Source organism: Lissotriton vulgaris, chromosome 1_1 (genome assembly GCF_964263255.1).
Source record: "Lissotriton vulgaris chromosome 1_1, aLisVul1.2, whole genome shotgun sequence".
Lineage (NCBI taxonomy): Eukaryota > Metazoa > Chordata > Amphibia > Caudata > Salamandridae > Lissotriton > Lissotriton vulgaris.
The window spans coordinates 313683134-313707689 of record NC_141685.1 but is presented as its reverse complement, the minus strand read 5'-3'; the positions used below and the strand labels follow the sequence as shown (position 1 = coordinate 313707689).

At 46.1% G+C, this 24556-nt stretch overlaps 1 protein-coding gene across 1 annotated transcript in view; it reads left to right on the top strand.

Moving 5' to 3' along the window:
• LOC147747107 (vitamin D3 hydroxylase-associated protein-like) overlaps positions 1-24556 on the top strand; it is a 329790-nt gene that overhangs the window by 22035 nt on the left and 283199 nt on the right. The window contains exon 2 of the mRNA XM_086952358.1: positions 9749-9862. Coding sequence (XP_086808484.1) covers positions 9749-9862 — 114 coding nt within the window. The remainder of the gene's footprint in view (positions 1-9748; positions 9863-24556) is intronic.

The window sequence follows — 24556 nt, the reverse complement described above, 5'->3', positions numbered from 1 at the left end:
TCATCGGACCTTCCAGGCCCATGATCATGCCTTTGAGGGTTCGGTTGAATCTTTCAACCAACCCGTTACCTTGGGGGTGGTAAGGTGTGGTGAACTTGTACGTTACGCCACACTCTTGCCAAAGGGATTTCATATATTTCGATATGAAATTGGTCCCCCTGTCGCTCACTACCTCTAGAGGGAATCCTACTCGTGAGAAAATTCCCATCAGTGCACGCCCCACCACGGGAGCCGTCACTGTCCTCAGAGGTATGGCTTCAGGGTACCGGGTGGCATGGTCCACCAAGACCAGGATGAACCTGTTGCCCATGGCTGTCTTGGGGTCCAGAGGCCCGACGATGTCAATACCCACTCGCTGGAATGGCGTACCGACGACAGGGAAGGGTTGGAGGGGAGCCTTGTTCTTCCCTCCCGTCTTCCCACTTGCCTGGCAAGTCGGACAGGTTCTGCAATAAGTATCGGAACTCTTATGCATTTGGGGCCAGTAAAAGTGGGTGACAAGCCTGTCATAGGTCTTGTCCATCCCTAGATGTCCTGCTAAAGGCACATCATGAGCCAGACCCAGTAGGAAGGCTCTGAACTTCTGGGGTACCACCAGCACACGGGCTGACCCAGGTTCAGCAGCCTTAGGCTCCGAATACAGGAGGTCATTCTCCCAGTACACGTAATGTGTTTTGGCCTGAACACCATTGGCCTGGTCTGCAGCCTGCTGCCGCATACCCACGAGAGAAGGGCATTCTTTCTGCTCCCTGCAGAATTCCTCCCTGGAGGGTCCTCCTTCTTGCTGCCAATGGGTCAGCTCAGGCAGGTCCCCCAGTTCAGCGATCTGTTCCCCCGTAGGCTCCAGGGCATCCCCCTCAAGGTCTGCCTCCTCCTGGACCGTAGGAACTTCAGGGGCCGGTTTCCCGCGCCCCCTGCGCCTTCTCCCTAAGACCGGTTCCTGGGCCTCTCCCTCAGGCCCCAGGATCTCTCGATCACCCTTACTGGCTGCCATCGACCGTGTGGTCACGCACGCCCAGTCAGGCAGACCCACCATCCGCAGGTGAGTCGTTTTCTCCACCTTTTCCCAAGGGGAGTGCTCCAAGTCGTTCCCTAGCAAACAGTCAACAGGCATGGTTTTCCTCACACAGACCTGCAGAGTACCAGAGACCCCCCCCCACTCGAAGGGAACTTGAGCCATCGGACACTGGCTCTCGGAATTATCAGCATTGATAACCCTACAATAGGCATGGGGTACAACCTGCTCTTGAGACACCAGGTGCTGCCTCACTGCAGTCACACTGGCTCCTGTGTCTCTAAGAGCCTCGGCTTCCTTACCATTGATGATCACCACCTGCCCATATTTTTTAGTGTTAGAGGGCAGGTAGTTCGTAGGGATCATCTCGCTGTCTCCTAACGAGACCAGGGTCATGTGAACGGGATCTCCACCCCCCGGGACCATCATTTCTTCTCCCAGGTGAACGCTAGTCACTTGTCGGGGCGGAGCACCAGTGGGTGCGGGTTTTCCAAATAGGCGACACTTGGGGTCACTCGATATGTGCCCAGGCTCGCCACATTTGAAACAATTGAAGGGCCCCTTTGGAACAGGTTTACCTGTCGGGGCCCCATTCTGCTTCGGGGGTGGGGGAGGCTGAGAACCCTGCTGCGGATTCCCTTGGGAACTACTTTGGGGGCCTTTTTGGAACCCTTTCTGTTTTCCCCCTTTGTCCCCCCCACTCTTCTGCTGGGGACCCTGCCCACTCTTGGCGGAATCTCCCACGGGACCCTTGTGGACCCTGGTGCTGAGCCAGCGGTCCGCCTCCTCAGCAAGCTTCCTCGGGTTGGACAGCTTGCTATCGATCAGATGTTGGCGTAACTCAGGAAAACAGTGATCAGACAAGTGCTCCCATGCAATTAAATCAAAGAGACCTTGAAAATCATTCACTTTGTTACCTTTCACCCAACCATCCAGTGCTCTGCAAAAGTAAGTCACATACTCCACATACGTATTCCCAGGCCGCTTAGTACACCCCCTAAACTTCTGTCTATACATTTCAGGGGTAAGCCCGTACCTGCTCAACAAAGCTTCTTTCATGTGGGCATAGGACCTCTGATTCTCGACGGGCAAATCTAGCAAGGTATCTCTCCCTTCGCTAAGGAACCTTCCCCACAACCCCGCTCCCCAATCCTTCTCAGGGACCCGGTGGGAGGACATGGCTACCTCATATGCCCTAAACCATTGTCCTATGTCATCCCCCTTAAAGAACTCCTTGACTACGTCCTTCGGGATATGCACTCTTGACTCTACCTGCACTGGCGATGTGCTGCCACCAGAGGGAGGATGATCCAAGCCTCTTTCCTTGAGACTTATCTCCCTCATTTTCACCTCGTAATCCATCTGGTGCTTTCGCTCTTCCAGCGCCATTCTTTTCGTTTCAAGCTCCAGCTGGATTTTCAATTCTGCCAACTTTCTCTCGTGATTCCGGGTTTCCTTCCTGTCCGCCAGCTCCCCTGGCGACAGGCCTTTTCCAAAGCTGTGTTCGCTGTCCTGCCGCTCGAGATCGATCAGATCCCCAAGCGCATTCTGCTCCTCCGTTGCGTTCTGCTCGGCGAGGACGTCTTGCTCTTCCGGGGTCTTTCGGGACTCTATCCAGGCCTTCAGGGCCTTGGAGAGCTGCGTTTTGTTTTTGCAGCCAGCGTGCGGAACTTTGAGTTTCTTGCAAAAGAATTTCAGTTCGTCTCTGGAATATTTATCCACTTTGGCGGGGTCCCACTCTACCTCCAAAACCTCGGAGGTCGTGGACTCTGCTCCATCCAGGCTCTTTGTGCCCGGCATGGTTTCTGCACTCGGAATCTTCTTTCAAAAAGCAAAGTCTGTGGTTTAGTAACTGTACCGTAATCCTTGTGTAGCGGTCAGAAGCTCAGGTATAACTATCGCAAGTGTAAATTCGAAAATCCTCACCGCTGCGTCCAATGTAGGAAGGGGGAGACTCTAGTTGGCGCAGTGCAAGCACTAGCGACAAGCAGGGACTCTCTCTTCCTCGTCAGGGCTGAGGGTTACCTTCCAGACAACCTCTGCTTACCCTCTAGGTAGTGTGGCTTAAGCAGTCTTAGGCTAATCTTTGGGGCACATAGGGTTAAACACTTGCAACAGTACACCTTCACAACCAACCCACCACACAACGAGACCAGACTGTATTCTTGTAAAAATATATCTCTTTATATAAACTTTACGTAGGCTTGTGAATACAGGCAATAACTTTACGGATACGGTTGCAGGATATCAGCTTTAGATTACCACAGTTCTTATCGTAGTTCTTGTGAGGCCCGTAGGCCGGTGTTAAACAAAGTTCGTTGTGGAGCCAGCGGCTTCCAGGGGATCTGTCCCACGTCGCGTTGCCTTCCCGGTGTCGTTGATCGTTGCGGCTCTTCTGCCGAGCAGGTCACTGGTCGTCCGGGGCAGCGGTGCTCTGTGGCGGCACGGTCCTCTCTTTGTCGTCTGCTCCGACCTTGGAGTCGGCGGCTGTGTGGCGGTGACAAGTGGCAGTACGGTCCCCAAGTGCAGGACGTACCCAGCCAAATGTCGGTGCAGCTGTGGGCTCACAGCTGGGCTGTCGGGCAGGCTACCGACCGTGTGGATTCTCGTAGGGCAATAGTCTGTCCTTGCAGGTGAGGGACGGCTCGCTATGCAGTCGCCTCGATAGCTCGGACCAGACGGGTCCTCCTTCGCTTTGCTCTCGGGCTCCCAGCGCAGGTGTGGTCACGATGTTCGGGCCAGCGGCGGCTGGTCCTCACTGTGCTTCCGCTGTAGCTTTGGGCCCCGGTCACGGTGGTCGGGAGGGAGTGGATGCCTTAGAGGAGCTTCCTCTTTGTCGGTACTGCGGCGATGATCAGCACCCGCAGTCGCTTTCTTCCAAGGGGGGTTTAGCGTCCACTGGTCCTGGGACGCTGGTCAGGGGGCAAGTTCAGTTTCCAAGCCCTCGGAGATCTCTTTGCAGAGTTTGGCACAAAGTAGCACAAAAGTCGTTTCGTCGTTTTGTCTTCCTCTCCTTCAGCAGCAAGGCACCAGACACAAGCAAGAGTCAGCACCCTTCTTTGTCTTCTCGCGGTCCTTCTCGTAGGGCAGAGTCGTTCTGTGGCCCAAACTGGATCTAACTTTCAAGGAGCAGGGCTCCATCTTTTATAGGCCAATTCTTTTGTTCTCGCAGGCCAGGGGGGCCTTTGCATAGCCACTCTCAGTTCTGGAGTACCCCGGCGGGTGTACTCCGGCTTCTGCTTTCAGTGTGAGGGGCAGGCGCATCAGACGCCCCACAGGAGGTGGAGCCAGCATTGTCCGGACAGGAGTGGCCAGAGTACCTTGTTGATGGGGGCTTCGCCCTTCCTGGGCCAGGTGCCGGCAGAGTCATCCGCCGCTCCCCAGGAGGGTGGAGCCAGCATTGTGGTGGCCGAGCACAGTGACAGTTCGAGTCAAGAGGCACTCCTACCTCCCACTAAGGTGTAATCTGCGCATTCACCACCTGTCATCCCTCCAGCCCTGTCACTCACACATCCCAGACAGTCGGATACACATACTGGCAGAGGCAACTGAAATGGTTAGGCAAGCAAATGCTAACTTTCTAAAAGTAGCATTTGCAAACCCAGGATAACGAAATAAACTTGGCTACAAGAAATATCTCATCATCCTGAGTTCAGGCATACTAAACATGACTCACTACCATGCTCCTTGAGCCTGCGGGGATTATAGGGTATAATAATCCTCGCAGCTCAGTCTGGCCTAATGGAGCAGGTAGCCTTCAGTAGTGAAATACGGTCTTCGTTGTAGGTCACTACCAGGACATGCCACGCACATCAGGGCTTGTCCTACCTTGCCCCTACAATGCACCCTGCCCGCAGGCCTACCATAGGGGTGGCTAATATGTAGTCAAGGGAAGGGTCGGGGCTGGCAAGTGGGGACACTTGCCCAGCTAGCGTGACAGTACGAGACTGCACGCGGGTTCTGCGGTCGCAGTTCCCAGACACAAGTTTACGGCTGCTCGGGTGGGTGGCGCAACCAGCGCTGCAAGCCCACCAGCAGTATCGGCATCTACACGCCCCGGCACTCTCTCGTGCGCTTTACTGGGGACTAACAGTAAATCCAATGCACCAATCATGGATACCAATCGTATGTACAGTTTACAGTAGGGAGCACTTGCACTGCGGCACGGATCAGCCGTGGCGCAGTGCCCTGAGTATCGGAAAACCAGCAAAACATCGGAGGCACATCAGCAAAAAGTGGAAGGGAGACTCACGCCAAGGTGCCAGGTCTAACACATCTCATAGTGGTGACACTAGAGGGCTGTGTGTTATTTTCCACCTAGAGCTTAGGTCAAGGCTACTTTCCCCTAGAAGATTTCTCTAGAGCCCAGCTCCCCTTCAGGTGGAAGAAAGAAGAGGACCTTGACTTTCACTTCAGTATCAGTAATGGCCCTGTTAATATGTTGTTATCTAAGAGGGACTTGTCAGCAGTGAAAGATCATAACATTTAATTTTTACTTTAAGACTAAAAGAACATTGTGAAGTCAAGCTTCCAGGCAGCAAAATGTGACAGGCTCCAGGTTCCCTGCAGCAAGGATTTGGCCCGCTAGGAAGATAAGCTAAGCCTATGCATTATTCATTGTCTTAAACTGAGGAGACTTTACAAAGTCTATACCACCAAACAGGAAACTCTGTAGAGGAACTCAACATTGAGTAGAAAGTCCTCAGACCACAAACTTGTAGTTGATCCCTTCCACTTGGGTCTCCTATTTCTCAATGTTGCAGGAAAGCCTACTTTTTTCTTCTCACGCTCTTTCCCGTTTATCCACCATTTTCAATATTAGTAGTATGCAATTGACACCATAGTCTGTTTTTTGTTACATTACAGAGTTGCTCAAACATGTAACTCAAACCATCAGTGACAGCAAATTATCACTGTCATCGTTCAAGAAGGTAAGTGCTGAAATACAAGGGCAAATGTCTCTGAAGCCTAAGCAATCAATCAACTGTTGCTTCATTTAATTGTGCTTGCTCCTGGTCAGAAATATGTGATTGTGTCTATGTCTTTAAAGGGCATCCAGTGAAGAGAAAAGGCAGTTCCCTTTATCTAGTTTGGCATCTCTTACAGTCACCATCAGAAGCATTCTAGAATGTTAATTTTTTTGGTGAAGTCTGCTTGAGTTTTGAGACATATTATGCCATAAATGTATTCACGCTGGAAGGGGCCTTTAAAACAATGTAATTTATTTATTTTATTTATTTGAAAGTTTTATATAGCGCGAACAAGATCTTTGCAGATATCAGAGCGCTTTATAAAGAGAGGGTACATGCTCCTAGTCAAACAGGTAAGTCAGTAAAGCTAACAGTACAAATAGATGTAAAGCAATAATACAAATAATACAAATAAACAAAGAGGTCGAACAGGTAGTAAAGATCTGTGCAGATTCTTTAAGAGTCCGAAGTAGTAGTTCAGGTGTATTTAGCCATGAGGATAGCTTTTACTTCTTTCTTAAAACGTATAGTGGAGGAGATGAGCCTGATTTCAGGAGGGAGTGAGTTCCAGATTCTGGGTGCCATTCCTGAAAAGGAGCGTTTATAAGTTTTTTCCTTCCGAAATCTTCTAGGCTTCAGCAGAAGATTGTTTGTGCCTCTGGTGTTTCTAGAGCCGCCAGAGATTGTCAACTTCTGAGTGAGGTAGCCGGGTGAGTTAAGGTGTACCGCCTTGTGTGTCATGCAGGCAATTTCCAGGTGTATTCTGTCTTCAAAAGGCAGCCAGTTCAGGGATTTCAGGTCAGGGGAAATATGAGAGTGCTTTTTTGACCCCGTGATGAGTCTCGCTGCAGCGTTTAGGGAAGCTCTTAGGGGTGCCGTAGTGGTAAGGGGGAGTCCGCAGAGGGCGATACTGCCATATTCTATTCGAGGGATGACTAGTGCTTGTACTGCAGTTTGGAAGTCTTTGGCTGGGAGGAAGGGTTTGAGTTTCCTCAAGGTATTAATTTGGAAGTTCGCTCCCTTAGTTGCCTTGCTGATATGTTGCTGCATGCTGAGATTGGTGTCAAGTGTTATGCCTAGAGATTTAGCCGAGTCCACGATGGTGGGTTGGACATTGAGTGCGGTTAGGTATTTAAGCCAAGTTTGAGTGGTAGAGATCTTTGCTGGAGGTGAGATCAAAAGGAACTCTGTTTTCAGCGCATTGAGTTTGAGGTGATTATCGGCAAGCCAGGATTGGGTGCTTCTGATCGTTGAGTTCAGGAGCAAGATGTCTTTGGGGGATTGTATTTTGAGATAAAGTTGGGTGTCGTCGGCGTACATGTGAAAGAGAACATTGGATGCTTGTAGCAACGTGGTGAGAGGTTCCATAACTAGGTTGAACAGAGTCCGGGATAGGGAGGATCCTTGGGGGACGCCTAGCGATACAGGTATTGGCGAGGACATCATGTTGTTGCTCTTGAATTTCTGCGATCTGTTGTGTAGAAAGGAGGTGAACCATTTGAGAACAGTTCCAGATATACCCATTCTTGTGTTTAGTAGTTCGAGTAGCTTCTCATGTTTAACGGTGTCGAATGCTGAAGAGAGATCAAGCAGGATGAGGAGGCAGGTGTCGTTTTGGTCTAGGATTTGAAGTGCGTCGTCAATTATGTGAGTCATAGCAGTTTCTGTACTGTGCCCAGCTCGGAAGCCTGATTGATGAGGGTTGAGTAGCTCAAACTGATCAATGTGTTTAGTCAATTGTAGTTGTGCGCATTTTTCCAGCAGTTTAGCGAGAGTGGGAATATTGGTAATGGGACGGTAATTGTTCAGATCAGAGGGGTCGGCTGTAGGTTTTTTAAGTAGGGGTGTGACTTGTCCAACTTTGAGGTGTATGATTCCTTGTTGAAGTAAGCTGTTGATAATTTCAGTCCAGAGTGGGAGAAGCAGAGGGGTAAAGTCTCTTACAGCGCCAGCTGGAAGGGGGTCTGTGAGGTGATCAAATGGTTTCAAGGTGCTGAGTAGTATGCCAATTTCTTCTTCGGAGTAGGTGTCAAAGGATGACCATGTAGCATTCTTTTTTGGTTTAGTGGGTGCTATGCAGTGGAGTCTGGGGTAGAGGCTTGCGTCAATGAGGAGATCGCTCTTTATGCTATCAGTTTTTTGGATAAAGAAGGCGGAGAAATCTTCACAGGAGGGCGCTTCGCGCACCGTGCTAAGTGGTTGGGGTTGCTCCTTGGCTTGTGTTCTGATTAGCTCAAACAGTTTCCTCGGACGGTTTTTTGCTTGGTCGAGCTGGTGGCTGAAGAAATCTGATTTTGAGCGTTTAATTTTCCTGAAATAGGCGTTTCTCTTTTTCTTCAGAGTTTTTAGGTGCAGTGCAGAGGGAGCTGATCTCCAAGTGCGCTCTGCCATTCGCATGTCTCGTCTATCCTCATTGAGACTCCCATCGTACCAAGGATTGGAGATTTTGGTGGAGACTCTTTTTAGCTGCATCGGTGCAGCCTCATTAATTATTGAGGTCATAGCGTTGAGATAGTGGTCAGTCAAGGATTGAACGTCCGTCGTGCCGTTAGGTGCAAGTAGGAGTTTGCAGCTGTTAGGAGGCAGAGAGCTTGGGTTGAGTTTTTTCAGGTCTCTTTTACAGACTTTGGGCTTGGAGGGTTGAACCGGGTTAAATTTAACTTTTTCATTGATGAAGAATGTGACAATATGATGATCTGACCAGTCACAGGGTAGGATGGACTCGAGTTGGATATAGTCCTCTTTGGAAATGATAAGGTCGAGGATAGAACCTTTCTCGTGGGTCGGGCTGTTGCATATTTGGGTGAGGTCATGGGCATTGAGGAAGTTTTTAAGGCTATTTACCACCCCGTCATTGCGGTCGTTCCAATGGAGGTTGAAGTCACCAAGGTATATTTGGGTGAGCTGCCGTCCAGAATTGGTTGAGATCATATCCATGATTTGTTGGGAAAAGGTAAGGTTGTCCCTGGGTGGGTGGTAAATGCCGTGCAGAGAGCATATCGGTTTGCCCTCATTGATAATGTTGAGGCAGATGTATTCACAGGATGTAGGGGATGGTAGGGAGGTGGAGTTGCCTTTCCGAACAGAGAGGCTGTTCCTGTAAATGCATGCAATTCCACCGCCTAATTTGCCGGACCTGTCAAGTCTAATGATGTGGTAGTTGGGAGGAACCAGAATATCCATTATAGGTGACGAAGATTCAGTTAGCCAGGGTTCAGTCAAAATGATTAGGTCAAGGTCCAGAGATAAGATGAGATCAGCGATGGCGGCGGAATGTTTCGAGGCCGATCTGCAGTTGAGGAGAGTGCATTTGAGGCGGGGTGTGTTGAGGGTGGTAGAGGGTTCTAGAAATAGAGGGACTTTTCTAAGGTTATTAGGGATGGAGATTCTGCTGTTTAGAGTAGGGGGTCTAAGGGGATTTGAGTGTATGGTGGGTATGGTAAGGTGTGTGGTGGATGTGTGGGGGGCTGTGTCGTAGGAGCGGAGGAGAGTGAGTGTGTCGAGGTCTGACAGCGGATTGCAGGGGCGATGAGGACGGTTGTTGCGATTGCGAACAGGGATTGCAGTCCAGTGTTGGGAGTGTTGGGTGGGAGAGTCCACCGGAAGGTTCACACACCCCATAGCTGGACTTGTAAATCTAGGTCCAGGCTCACAATTAAATTAACTCTTTGTGTATGCAGGTGGGATTTGATTAGAGGTGAAACTTAGATTTCTGTTTCTGAAAGACAGGTTAACATACTCTGTTTTTCAACACTTTTTCCAGCAAGGAGGAGTGAATATGAACGAGATCCTCTCCCTGTCTCTGACAGAGCTGGCTGCAAGGCTACAGGATGGTTCAATCTCCCCAGAGAGCGCACTTAACACCTACATGTGGAAGGTAAAAGAAACAAGTTTTGTCATTACATACAAGGGGTTGTGAGCATGCGCAGTAAGTGCTCCTGTAACTCTCCTCTCAGCACCAAGGAAACACTCAGAACATGTATACTATTAGGACTAACAATGTATCAAAATATATATGGAACTTTTCTGAGGTCAAGCAAAGCATCATTAAAATCTTTTTGAAAATTGTCTGTATGGTCTCCTAGTGGGTAATACATGCATCTCCTTGGCACTAACTTTGGCAGAGCATCATCTACAGTCTGTCCAAAATGTGAAGTAGAAGATAAAGTCTGTAGGTCCCATAAAAAATATCTGGGCCTTATTACACGATCCTTGCGCTGCTGGTGCACCACTTTTAACATGGGAAGAAATGGCGTACCAGCGGCGCAAGGGGCTTGTAAATTAGCCCCATATTTTATTTCTTCTGACACCCCTTCTCCACTGCCTTGGACCCCACCTTTCCCAAAGACATCATTCACACACTTATTGCTTCTAGACAATAAAAAAAAGTAGAATTTGAGTTTGACTGTCCATTTTAATACTTGCTACGCAAGTTCCTCCTATCACAGTCCAATTATCTCCACGCAGAGTGACTCTTTCAACCAGGATACCCACCCAGGTGGGTATCCAGGTGCTCTACAACTACTCATAAAATATCTGCCCCCTAAATATTACAATGCAATGGATTTGTAAAGTGCACATCTACCTCTGAGGAGGCATCCGGCACTAGCGGAAAGATCATCTGTAAGAATTTAGCAGACAAGACTCTAAAAAAGACATCTAGGCAGGAGTCAAAGAGGAAGGTTTTTGAGCTATTTCTGAAAACCGCTTCGGACGGGCTACTTCTCAAGCCAAGCTGTAGAGCATTTCACAACTTCGAGGCCAGGTAAACAATTGATCTGCCTCCTCTTCCGGCCTTGTGAATGTAGGGAAGTAGGAAGAGTTTACGTTTGGGGGAACTCAACGATCTCTCAGTAAGGGTACAAGATCTCCCCTGAGCTATTGTGAATGCTATTGACTCTTAAAACAAGAAAGCAAAACAAATCCATTTTAAAGGCCTGTTTTAAAGGTTGTTGGATGGATTACTCTGTCACAAACATGACGGATATCTAATCTACCTTGTTATATATGCATTTTATGCTATGGCACTTGTAATAAGATGGACGAGATCCAGTCTGCCAAACTCTAATTCAGGTTCTAAATCTCAGCAACAGGTACAACTCCACCTTGTTAATATAGGACTATTCATATGCCATTTTTTTAAAACAATTCTATATTGGATTTCGAAGCACTGACCAAATAAGATGTGAGAATAAGGAGATAAAAGAACTAAAGAAAAGAACTAAAGAAACACAGTACCAGAACAGCCAACTGACCATACAGGCATCCTGCATAAGAAAGACGTATAACAATGTATGAGTCAGCATGCAATAGACATAAAAAGAGTGGGTTCACATCAGGAAAGAGAGAGTGCAAGTGATGGAATGGTCCAGGGGCAGGGGAGTGGGAGGGAGCAGTACATCAGCATGTCACCAAAGATCTATACCACTCACATATTGCTTCAAGACAATACAGCACACAGAATGTGAGTTCGCAGTCCATTAAATTCCTGCAGCAGAAGTAGAAGGATCCAACCTGAGTCTGAATACCCCAGCCCAGTAAGGGTACATGTTCAGTTTCTCTTCTTGCCTACTGGAAATGACAGAAAGATCTCAACACCTGAAACTGCGCAAAAGCAAAGCCAAGAAAGCAAAATTAATCCATACCTAATTTAAAAAAAACATGCAAAACTTCACGTTGCTCATCTATGGCTCTCTACATGCAATTATTTCTTCAGCATTTACCGATTGTCTAAATCATCTGACCCACTTGGTTCAGGGCCCAACAACATGGGGCTTCCCCTGATCTAAAATAGTATTAAAGCATCTTCAGAAACAGGACCATATGATTCTGCAATTGAGAATGAATGATTGCCATTCCCAAATATTCCATAAGCCCCATTAGACTGAAAGAGAAACATTGGAATACCTGCTTTCTTGGCTACTAAGTTAACTGCTCAAGTTTTCTTTCCGTAGTCCTAATTGTACTGCCTAGTGCCTGATCACAACCATTACACACATAGCTTAACAATATGGCACATTTGTAGGATAATCAGCAAACAAAAAACTAAAAAAATGTACGTATCAATTGCATAATCACCAGCAAGTTACACTACCTATCACATACCCGAGCAACATAATTTCAATAGATGGCATTCAGTTGTTCACAAATGTGGTATACAATGGAAAATAGTATCTGGAGATAAAAAGAACACTGAACCATAGCTTGCACGCACCACATTTATGTGCTGAAGGGCCTTTCAATAATATTTTCAAATATTAAATTAGATAGTACCCCCAAAATTACCTTTCTATCCAAAATATATGAAGATTTGTATTTACAACTTGTTTTCCACAGTGCTTGATGCTCTGATCAATAGATTTACTTTTTGAGGGCCCATCCATTTATTAAGACGTACCAGATGTACTAATCAGTTACAGCTTAACCCGCATGTGCAATGTCTGCCTCAATCTGCTTCCAAGACGGTGGTGTACATTTTGGCCTCATCAGTTACCAATAATTAGAAGAAACCTTGGAGTCAGAGATCCTCCATGCAGCTATGAGCCTGTTGGGCATCCACACACAATAGTGGCTCTCTGAAGGCTCCAATTGAAACCGGCCTCTGTGGATAAGTTCCATCATCATTTCAGGTGACAGACCTATGGGCTCCGAGGTGTCCAAGTGCTGATGTGCAGTGACTGAAGGGACCCTCAAATGGTTTCCCATTACACAAGTCAAGAAGACCCAGAATTTCTTAGATCACTAAAACTTGATAGGGATCAGTGGAGAGTTCTACTTAAAGAAGTATACTGTTGCTGCCACACATGCTCAGCGTCATGTCAATTATCCTCTTTACTGCTAGGCTTGGTCAACGATCCCAAGCAATTTCAAACTGAAATCACTGCTCCATCCTAACCACGATGCCTACCCACACACCCAAGCGGAAACGGTTACTAGTCTTCCGTGTTGGTATGCCTATCTTAAACCACTTTGGCCACAAGTATCGAACTTGGAAATTGTGATTACCTAATTGCGATTTTCTGGGAAACACAATTAGGTAATCACAATGTCCAATGTATGCAACTCCAAGAGTTTCATATACCGATTCCTAAGGGGTCACAAATCAACCAAACTCATTAATATTAATGAGGTAGATCGCAATTTGAGACCATCTAGTAATCGCTAAAATCAAGGGTATGGTGGCCTGCTGGGGTCGGCAGACCACCATGTCTGTGATTGCTTTTAAATAGAGCAATCTTTTTTTTAAATGCAACTCTTGTTCCTTAAAAGAAAACGGGTTGTGTTAAAAAAAAAAGAAACATTTTCTTTTCATTTTTTTAGGCATTGGTTTGTGGGACCACTGCCGCAAATGTTTTGCTAGCGCATTCTGGTCACAAAACATTCATACATACCCTTAGGATTCGCTTTTTAGAAGGGACGCCCTAACACGTCCCTTCCAAATACCGAATCGTAAACCCATTTTGTGATTCGATAACAGGTTACCAAATCGTAAAATGGGTTTTGATACATGTAAAAAGCCGGGCTGATTCTTTGAATCGGCCCGTTTGTGACAGAACATTTGGTTGATGCATGTGGCCCTTTATCTCTACAGCTCATCCTCTGTGTCCCCCAAACTTTCCCCAGCTAGATCAAAAATCTGATTTCTAAATGGCACACAGGGCATCCAACCCCATCCACCAAGAGTGGAATCACTAACTAGAACATCTGAGCCAATTTCTAAAACTGATCCTTATGCTTACATACTTGACCCAGATCATACCCAAATATTTCCAAACAGTATGTACAGCTATGCATCATATATGCAACATTTCATCACAGCCCTCAGCTGAACAACTGGTTCAAAGTCTAGGACACCCCACTTCTTTTGACTGTGCTTATGTTAGGCTTGCTAATACTTCTCCAACTCCGGCTGCTATCTTCTATTCTTTTCTGGCACAAGAAACCCTGGAACAGCCTTGACATTACCGGAGCAAATCTCAGTCATGCAGCAACAAAGTGAACCTAAAGGTACTCCAGAGAATATAGTTTGAAACACTCTTCACTGCCACAAGACCATGCCAACATATATGATAACTGTGTGGAGATTATAAAGCTGTGGGGAAAGATTGCTGCACTGTCATACCGTTTGTAATCATGAATTATGAAGCTCATCTGATAGTCTGAGTTAACCAACTTAACAAAAAAAAATATGGACTAACAGATGACATTGCCAGGTATCCCTTGAAATCCCCAGTAAGCTGGAATGAATAAAAACATTCTCACTGTCTTTTGCAACTCTTGTGAGATGAATGGAAAACACTTTTTCAGGCTTTTCAGTAGAAAAAAGCAGGAGGAAGTGAGACTGTTTACCTGGGCACAGAAACTCAATTGAAGGTTGAAGATGACTCCAAGGTTCTTAACCTTGGTGACAGGGTGTGGGCATTCTCCAGCCTCAGTTGGCCACCAGAACTTATTCCATAAGGGCTGGCCAGGACCAAATTCCATCACCTCTAGTTTGTCTGTTAATTTTCAGGAAGCCATGGTTCATCCAGGTCATAATCTCAGTGAGACAGACATGGAACCTGGCAGCTGTGTTCTCAGGTTGGTTGGTAATAGAGATGACAAGTTGAGAATCATCAGCATAAGAAACCAGGGCAAAACCATGCCTCCTGACAAGTTTAGTCAACAGGGCGACGTAGATGTTAAACATTGTTGGGGAAAGGGCGGATCCCTGTGGGATGCCACATAGGAGTTGGAAGCTATCCGATTGCAGGCTGTCCCAGAACAACCTCTGCTCTCTTGCCTCCAAGAAGGAGGATAGGAGGGCCAGAGAAGTGGCCTCTACCCTCACATCCCTCAACTACTGTACAAACACAGTGTGGTTCACGGTGTCAAATGCAGCCGACAAATCTAGGAGCACAAGGACCGCCCACCATCCTGCGGATCTTTTTGCTTTCGATGATCAGGGGCTGATTCAGTGGAATGTCATGAAAGGAAACGATGCTGTGAAGTATCCAATAGGTTGTTGGCATCTAAATAGTCAGTCAGCGCTGTGTTTAGTGATTTTTCCAAAATCTTAGCCACTATTGGTAGGCCGGCAATGGGACCATAGTTTTTTGGTTTGGTTGGGTCCAGATTTGTTTTTTTTAGGAGAGGTCTCATAGATGCTTTTTTCCAAGTTTCTGGATAGGAAGCCTGATTCCAGGACTTGGTTAATAAGGGGAGTGAGCTTGTCACAGATCTTCTGGGCAGCCAAATGCATAATGGTAGGGGGGCAGGGATCTGTGGGTGAGCCAGTTTTTATGGAAAGCCGGAGTTTTTGTACTTTGTCGTTTGTTACTGTCTGGAAACACGATAATCTACAATGAGTTGAGCACATTGGTTGATCTCTTTTATCCTGAAACCCCGGGGAGCTTAGGAGGCCATTATAGATTCCTTGCACCTTATCTTGGAAAAATACTGCGAGATTATTACAAATAGCTTGATCAGGCTTGAAAGCATTATCCTGTTGCGGTTTAGCAAGCATATTGGAAGATTTGAATTAATTCCTTGGTAGAGTTTCCAGCCTCCTTTTATTTTAGTTGTGAAAAAAGACTTTTTGCGGCAATACTCGCCTCCTTATATTGTTGTATAGCTAGGTGATATGTTGATTTTGTTTGATTACTGTAGTCTTGTCTCCAGAGATGCTCAGCTCTCCTACAATTAACTTTTAGGCACTTAAGCTCTGGGGTATACCAAGGTGACGATGTCCTAGCTCTCTTTACCTTTGTTTGGGTGCAACATGCTTGGCTGCTGCCAGTAGCCAGCCGTTAAACCGCAAGGCTGCTGCATTATTGTCCTTTTATAACATGGCAGGGAAATGACCAAGGGTCGACTCTAGGTCACTGCCCTTGACTTTATTCCAGCACCTAATTTGTACCTTGGATGACTTAATCTGTGTGCGAAGGTATGGCTGCATAACTTTAATATTAAAATGGATAGCCTTATGATCTCTCCACGGCAGGGCTAATATTTTAGTCAGATTAATATCAGGATTGCGTGTAAAAATACAATCTGAAGTGTGTCCCGGCTGATGGGTAGGTTCTGTTGTGAGTTGATTTAAGTTAAAAGCCTTGAGATTGTCTAGCAATCTAATTGCATCTGAGTTGTTTTCAGATTCTAGGTGATAATTCAAATTACCGAGGTATGTAAGGGAATGAGGATCAGTGTATGACTCCAAAAGTGTCAGAAGTGCTTGAGAAAAGGCTGCTTTGGGTCCGGGTGAGCGATATATTAGTGTCCCCTGGAAAGTCGAGAGGTTATTTAATTTTACACAGAAATGCAGTACTTCTGCAGGCAGAACAGAGATAACTTCAGCGCGCACGTTTAGATAGTCTCGATAGATAATTGCTATACCCTACCTGTCCTGCGAAAATAGAGCGTAGTCTGTTGGTAAGGCAATATTCCAATCTGGACATGATGTGCTATCTGTCCAGGTTTTGGTCACAAAGACTAATGGGAGGGGGGTGGAAAGTTGAATTAAATCTTCCAGCTGATATTTGTGTTTTACTACAGAGCGGGAAGACACTCAACAGATGCCTTTTGTGTTGCCTTGAGATGACAGTTAATAGCATCTCTCTGACAAAAGCAGTAACCCATTGGCCTATTTAAATTATGTGGATTTAGTGATCTGCATGGTACATGTTCTTTGCAGCAGGCACAATAACCCTCTGCGCTACCTTTTAAAGAAGTCAAAACTTCCACTTGACAAAAACTCCATCTCTCTCTAGGAAGAACATTAATCATTGGAGTATTCATGACATTTTTATTGTGGCCAAAATTGTTGGAGGCCAGGAAGGAGGCAACAAGTGCTTTTAGAAACATAATATACTCACAAACATGACGCCCCCACCCGAAGTCAGCCCTCAGTGCGATCTCATAGGTCGAACCGCCCTAGAGCCTTCCTGCTCAAGGGTCCTTTGACCTCAATGACAGAGTCACTAGGGTGTGCTGCTTCGAAGGCCTGCCCAAAAGACTCAAGTTGAGCTTCAATAAGGGTTGTAATGGACAGGCCTTCAAGTTAACCCACACTTGCCACCGCTATGGTCCACCTGCTGGTGCTCAGACATCATTCTTCTAAGGTCTTTCGGGGCCTACTAAATGCGCTCTCTTAGGAGAGTGGTCTGGTGGACTGGTCATGAAGGCTGAACCTGGTTTCCCAGTTCCAAATTTGGCAGCTCTGACCATAGTGCCACATCTTCTCCCTTACTGAACACCATACTGCCCCACTGGGAGAGACTCGCACTGCTTTCAACTACAAATCCAATTGCGCCTCGCTATAAACACCTGGAGGCGACCCAATTCAAATTAGGCACTAGACCAGAGCAATATGCTGCCTAAAAAAAAAGTGACAACATCCTGGAAAAAGCAAACACTCATAAAGAATGTAAGATTAATTAAAAGCATGTGAAATGTAAGCAGGAACAACATGGTTACCTTAACCCTTTTGCACTTATTATTCAGAAATCAATCAGTGCTTTTGCATGAAAAGTTATGGCCATGACTACAGGGCCGGAAGGGGCCAGTTTCAATGTCCATTGCTGATATGCTTACAAAAGGTAAGCAATATAGTTAAAAAGACCACATTTGTGAATACAGAGCCTCTGCATGCATTTTGTTTTCCAATCCGCCCATCAAGCAGGTATTGCAGTACATCCAGGAATGGTGCACTTCCAAACCAGGGGAAAACAATGCTGTTCAGAGAAAGACAAGAAAACAAAAGTAGTGCTTCACTGGCAAACTCTGTAAAGTGGTACTAATGTGTTTTGGGTGTGAATAAAATCAATCTGGCCCCTTTTCGACCCACTCTGTCTTGCTTTAGTTATTTTTTACATTTTCAACCTTTTATTTCTCTCCATCCCAATGCTGCAGGTTGGAAGTGAAAAATGTCAAAAAAAGACAAACATTCCAGCAACAGTTTTTATTTTTTGGATTAATTTCACTGGAGAACAAATAAAGGAGTACTGGCTACAAGGTCCAGGGAAGGGGGCCCCCACACCTGGACCTTGCGGTGAACAACCGTTACAACGAAACGTTTACAACGTAGTGCCTTTACAACGGGGTATTTACAACGCAAACCATTATAACGCATTGCGCTGGGGGGGCGCTCTCGGATAGGGAATAAGTTTAATTTACTATCCAACACCTTCCCTAGTGTCCACGGGGACTGGTGTTGGAATAGTAAATTAAACTTTTCACTATCCAGCACCCCAAAGCGCTATGCGTTGTAATGGATTGCGATGTAAAAACCGCGTTCTAAAGGCATGCGTGGTAAAAGCATGCGTTGTAACGTCATACATCCGTACTTTCGTAAAACACTGCCCTAGCACTGGCAGTTCTACATACATTAAGTTAACAAAAGCCAGTTGATCTGGCTGCTCCCTCCTCCCCTCACCCACCTCCCTTACCTGTGTTCAGCTGGTCCTGGAAACAAAGGGGCCTTCTGTCACCTGGCAACAAAATGCAGAAAGGGAATGGCCGGTACTTAATACAGGTGCTCCCCCGCCCCTGACACTGTGATGCTGACCATCTGATCTGCCTTCCCCCCCACCCCTGCCAACACGCCGTGATCGGCAAGATCTACACCAGCCTTGCATGTGTATTGTATTGTGATTTTGCAGGGAGGGGGCCCAGCAGGAGCAGATGGGCAATCTGTGAAAGTGTGGCCTTTCACAGTGAAGTGGTGGGGGTCCCCTGTCTTGCAGCCGAGCGCGAGGCCCTGGGCAGCTGCACACACTGTCAATGCCTAGCGCCGGCCCTGGTGGTATGCATGTACTTCTTCCCAGCTCGAGCAATTGTTTCCTACCGTATGTTTGGGACAGGATTCAACCAGGAGTTCTGGCGCTGGTCGCGCTTCGGGCGCCGACGGACGCAGGCAGGCTTGCTTTTGGCACGCCCGCTGAGCAGTCGCTCCAGTTCCATGCTGCGCAGTCGCTCCAGCGCAATTGAAATAGTGGTGGAGGGAGGAAACACTAGAGCGTCAACCCCTGTGCAATGCGGTCCCGTCTAACATTCGGGTGCGGCGGGGGTCGAGCGGGAAGCCCACTACTATTGTCCTAAGAAGATTCCAGGTATTTTAAAGGTTTGAAATCAAATTTCAGGGCAAATAGTCAGGTTTGTGCAACAATGCAATGTTTAAAAATGCAGGCAATAGTCACTATAAGCTATCAGTGGTCACAGGTTGTGCAACTGACTGGGCAGTCAACAATAGAGAAACTGCATGGAAGAGCATGGCCACAGCTGGGACATTTCGACATCAGTCAGTACATGAGACATATGGCAACAACAGATTGAGAGAAGAACAGCAGAATAGAGTCCATTAACTTAGGCAACTCCTGCCACTCTTCTCCAACTATTGACTTTGCCAATTCTGGATGCTTTTACAGTTGCACTGGCATTAGCTCAGCCAGACGTAGTGGTCTGCCATCTTTGTGTATGAGAAAAAACGTCCTTTAAAAGGGACTCATCAGCACTCCGTTTGAAATTTAGACCCAGGGATTCAATTTAGTGACGTTTGATTGTGTTAGATAGAGAAGAGTCGCCCCCTGCTGGTCTATAAACCTCTTTGGGCCTCATTTGTGTGTTTTGTCTATTTCAATATGTCTGACACTTGGTGAGTGAATTTTATGTGGGTGCAGTAGCCGGAATCAGTCTTGTCAGACAGTAGCATCATGCTAGGCATAGTTTGTAAATAGCTGGAATTTGCATTTGCTCACCCCTTAAAATATTTTTTTCGGATGTTTTCTGAAATGAATAATTTCATCTCTACTCTAACCCAGGATGATGATTCCTATTCAGCATGTCTATGTGTGTGCAACCTCAGTTTATTGATGCAAAATGCAGTTTGCCCTTTGAGTAAGACAATGTTGTTTAAACGTTGTATAATGATCATAATGAGCTGCAGGGGCGTTCAGTGTTACATAACCTAGATCTTTTCATCTTGTCCTAACATTTAGAAAGATTGGTTTCCAAAATGGTACATCTTTGAAATCAGTGAAGGGAATATAAATACCTAGAACTGCCAAGGCAGCAATATTGGAAACCATGTCACACTATTGTAACTTGACAAAACACTCTTGTAGAATACAAAGCTTGCTTCAAAGGTTAATGTAACATATCAACCAAAATAATGTATTTATGAAGCACTAAAATCCCATTTGAAAAATAATTGATAATGCATATGCAGTTACGATCTGATTAAAACAGGTATATTTTCATGGACTTTCAAAAGGCAGGAACTTGACTATGAGCCTGAGGCCATTGCGTAGTGAGTTCCAAAGGATGTGGGATAATAGGAAATAATCTACTTCTAGTCTTTTTGTTAATCTTTATGACATATGGTCAGATTTTTCTCGGACCATCTGTGGTCCGTAATGGGTTAGTGAGATACAAATTTCTGCTTGAAATAATCAGCAGACTTCCCAAAGACTGATTTAAAAGTGATCATCTGGTTTTTAAATGAATATGAGATATGACTGGGAACCCTTCTCTGTTTGGCCGACGAGCTCACATCTCCGGTGGGCCACAGTACTCTAGCAGCCAGGACACCATCAGACTGGAGATGACGAGGTGTAGAAAACAAGACAACCGGCTATGTGCCCAGAATCTAGTTTTAAATCTCTGATTTCTCAAGACCATCCCAAACCTGTTCTGGTTTAGTAAAGAGCTGAAGATCCAACTCTTTAAAGAGAATAACATTAAAATGCAGTAGCCGTCCGCTCCCGCTCCCAGAACAAGCTACCTCTCTAATTACTCTGACCAGCTCTCTTTCTCAAAGGTTTTCAACTACATGACTGCCAGAAATTAAAAAGTTAAGTCAGCAGTTTAGTCACAGAGCTCAAGAGACGGGATCCACATACCTCTTGAGACTCTATTGGCTCCTCAGCCAATCTGGCTACAATTAGGTGTCTAACAGGTGCTTCACACCTACAACTAATTCATCACTGGCTGTACACAAACTATAAGCCACACCCAAAATGTATGAATTTCAGAGGGAAGATCTACATTTTGCTCCACTCTGGACAACCTTTTCACACAGATCAAAGGGGATTCTTTGAGGTTATTCTATTATAATATTTTATCAACATTCATACGGTGGATTTATACAATTTTTTATTGTTTTTAGTGCTCCCATGGGCTCCCTGCCCCTTCTGCTTGGTTCTCTAATGTCCCATTGATCTGAAACATGGTGGTCTGATGTCACTATATTTGCTAGGTGAAGACAGGTCAGCCAATGTATTGTCTAGTAATGAGGTTATTGGTTTATTGACAAATATTGTCAAGTCGTGGTAAAGAGCTTTGTAGTGTTGTATATATCTAGATGTGAATGCCTCTAAGAATCTCCTGTTTATTGTGTTCCACAAGGTTGCACTGTTGTCCATATCCCCACTTGAGGTGGCTGATCTGTTGAGTGATTCAGAAAAGGGGGTGGTGATGAACAGAGTGTCTGAATTAAGCAGACCACTCTTACCCAGTCCAAAGATCAGGGCTTGATCCATCACCGTTTTTTAGCTCACTGCACCATCCCAGCTCAGAACTTGGCTATATGCAAATTAGTCTGACCCTGGCCCAGTGCATCATGGGAACAGGGCAGACCAAACTACCAAGCCAATTCTTATACTGGGAAGGAAACAAGCTACCGGGGACCGGTTTCTGGCATTTCAGCCGTCTTCGGCCCGGCTTGCTTGAATCCTGATGGTGCAATGAGCAAGGGACTCACATCTGAGTATACCCTTCCACGCTTATGGTGGACAAAAATGATTCAGAAAAGGGGGTGGTGATGAACAGAGTGTCTGAATTAAGCAGACCACTCTTACCCAGTCCAAAGATCAGGGCTTGATCCATCACCGTTTTTTAGCTCACTGCACCATCCCAGCTCAGAACTTGGCTATATGCAAATTAGTCTGACCCTGGCCCAGTGCATCATGGGAACAGGGCAGACCAAACTACCAAGCCAATTCTTATACTGGGAAGGAAACAAGCTACCGGGGACCGGTTTCTGGCATTTCAGCCGTCTTCGGCCCGGCTTGCTTGAATCCTGATGGTGCAATGAGCAAGGGACTCACATCTGAGTATACCCTTCCACGCTTATGGTGGACAAAAATGATTCAGAAAAGGGGGTGGTGATGAACAGAGTGTCTGAATTAAGCAGACCACTCTTACCCAGTCCAAAGATCAGGGCTTGATCCATCACCGTTTTTTAGCCCACTGCACCATCCCAGCTCAGAACTTGGCTATATGCAAATTAGTCTGACCCTGGCCCAGTGCATCATGGGAACAGGGCAGACCAAACTACCAAGCCAATTCTTATACTGGGAAGGAAACAAGCTACCGGGGACCGGTTTCTGGCATTTCAGCCGTCTTCGGCCCGGCTTGCTTGAATCCTGATGGTGCAATGAGCAAGGGACTCACATCTGAGTATACCCTTCCATGCTTATGGTGGACAAAAATGATTCAGAAAGGGGGTGGTGATGAACAGAGTGTCTGAATGAAGCAGACCACTCTTACCCAGTCCAAAGATCAGGGCTTGATCCATCACCGTTTTTTAGCTCACTGCACCATCCCAGCACAGAACTTGGCTATATGCAAATTAGTCTGACCCTGGCCCAGTGCATCATGGGAACAGGGCAGACCAAACTACCAAGCCAATTCTTATACTGGGAAGGAAACAAGCTACCGGGGACCGGTTTCTGGCATTTCAGCCGTCTTCGGCCCGGCTTGCTTGAATCCTGATGGTGCAATGAGCAAGGGACTCACATCTGAGTATACCCTTCCACGCTTATGGTGGACAAAAATGATTCAGAAAAGGGGGTGGTGATGAACAGAGTGTCTGAATTAAGCAGACCACTCTTACCCAGTCCAAAGATCAGGGCTTGATCCATCACCGTTTTTTAGCTCACTGCACCATCCCAGCTCAGAACTTGGCTATATGCAAATTAGTCTGACCCTGGCCCAGTGCATCATGGGAACAGGGCAGACCAAACTACCAAGCCAATTCTTATACTGGGAAGGAAACAAGCTACCGGGGACCGGTTTCTGGCATTTCAGCCATCTTCGGCCCGGCTTGCTTGAATCCTGATGGTGCAATGAGCAAGGGACTCACATCTGAGTATACCCTTCCACGCTTATGGTGGACAAAAATGATTCAGAAAACGGGGTGGTGATGAACAGAGAGTCTGAATTAAGCAGACCACTCTTACCCAGTCCAAAGATCAGGGCTTGATCCATCACTGTTTTTTAGCTCACTGCACCATCCCAGCTCAGAACTTGGCTATATGCAAATTAGTCTGACCCTGGCCCAGTGCATCATGGGAACAGGGCAGACCAAACTACCAAGCCAATTCTTATACTGGGAAGGAAACAAGCTACCGGGGACCGGTTTCTGGCATTTCAGCCGTCTTCGGCCCGGCTTGCTTGAATCCTGATGGTGCAATGAGCAAGGGACTCACATCTGAGTATACCCTTCCACGCTTATGGTGGACAAAAATGATTCAGAAAAGGGGGTGGTGATGAACAGAGTGTCTGAATTAAGCAGACCACTCTTACCCAGTCCAAAGATCAGGGCTTGATCTGTTGAGTGACATTACTTCCCAACTACACAGCTTTTATTGAATGTTGTGCACAAGGTGGAATGGTATGGCCACACTAGCATCTTCTGAATGGTTCATAAAATGATGTTGTATGAGAGAAGTTAGTTAGTGTTAATTCACCATCTTTTTGGGTTTGGTGCCTTTTTGTGCACCACACAGTGAGAATGTTCTAAGAGGCCTGTCTAATGTGTTCTGTTGGTTGTTGGAACATTATTAATAAATCCATACAGGGCTGAATTCTATACATTGTACAATGGTAAGTGATAAGTGCTCTTGGGAAACCAATGGTAGCCAACTGTATGCTTTAATTGAGCAGTTTCATTTTAATGTGATATGTTCTTTCTTTTTGGAGCATTCTCATAGACATCTAAAAGTCATAAATGTGCTTTGGTGGGTGTATGTGATATATTTATCTAATGTACTCCAGTAGATGTTGAGCTGTCCTGTGGGGATAAAGCAAAAATGCAATAAATGTAAGCCGTACCTTCCTAGATACCCGAGTCACTTAACAATCATTTAGTTAATATAATCCAATGCGTTACTAAGATGGTCTGCCACCAGCCCTTTCACAGGAAGACAGGGATAACAAGATGAAGCTTTGATGTGTTGTGCCCTGGTAATCTTTCCATGGCTATCTTAAGACTCCACATACCTCTATTCCTGTATCTAACAGTGATGTTCCGATTTAGGAGCTCCAGTCAAGCTGGTGGAGGGGCCAGTGTTTATTCCTACATGAGGAAATGGGGCCACTGAGATTACTCAGTGGGATAAAGTATTGACTGTGTTGAAGATAGCTGACAGAAATCCTTAAGCGAGGGCAGAACACGGATAGTGTTGGAGTTAGTTGAGGCTAAAAAGTGAACCAAAACATACAAAAGCAAATAACCCTACAACAGTGCAATCCTAATGAATGAGAGATCTTAGATATACTGAGAGTGCAGCAGTATACCAAGTTCAACAGTGGG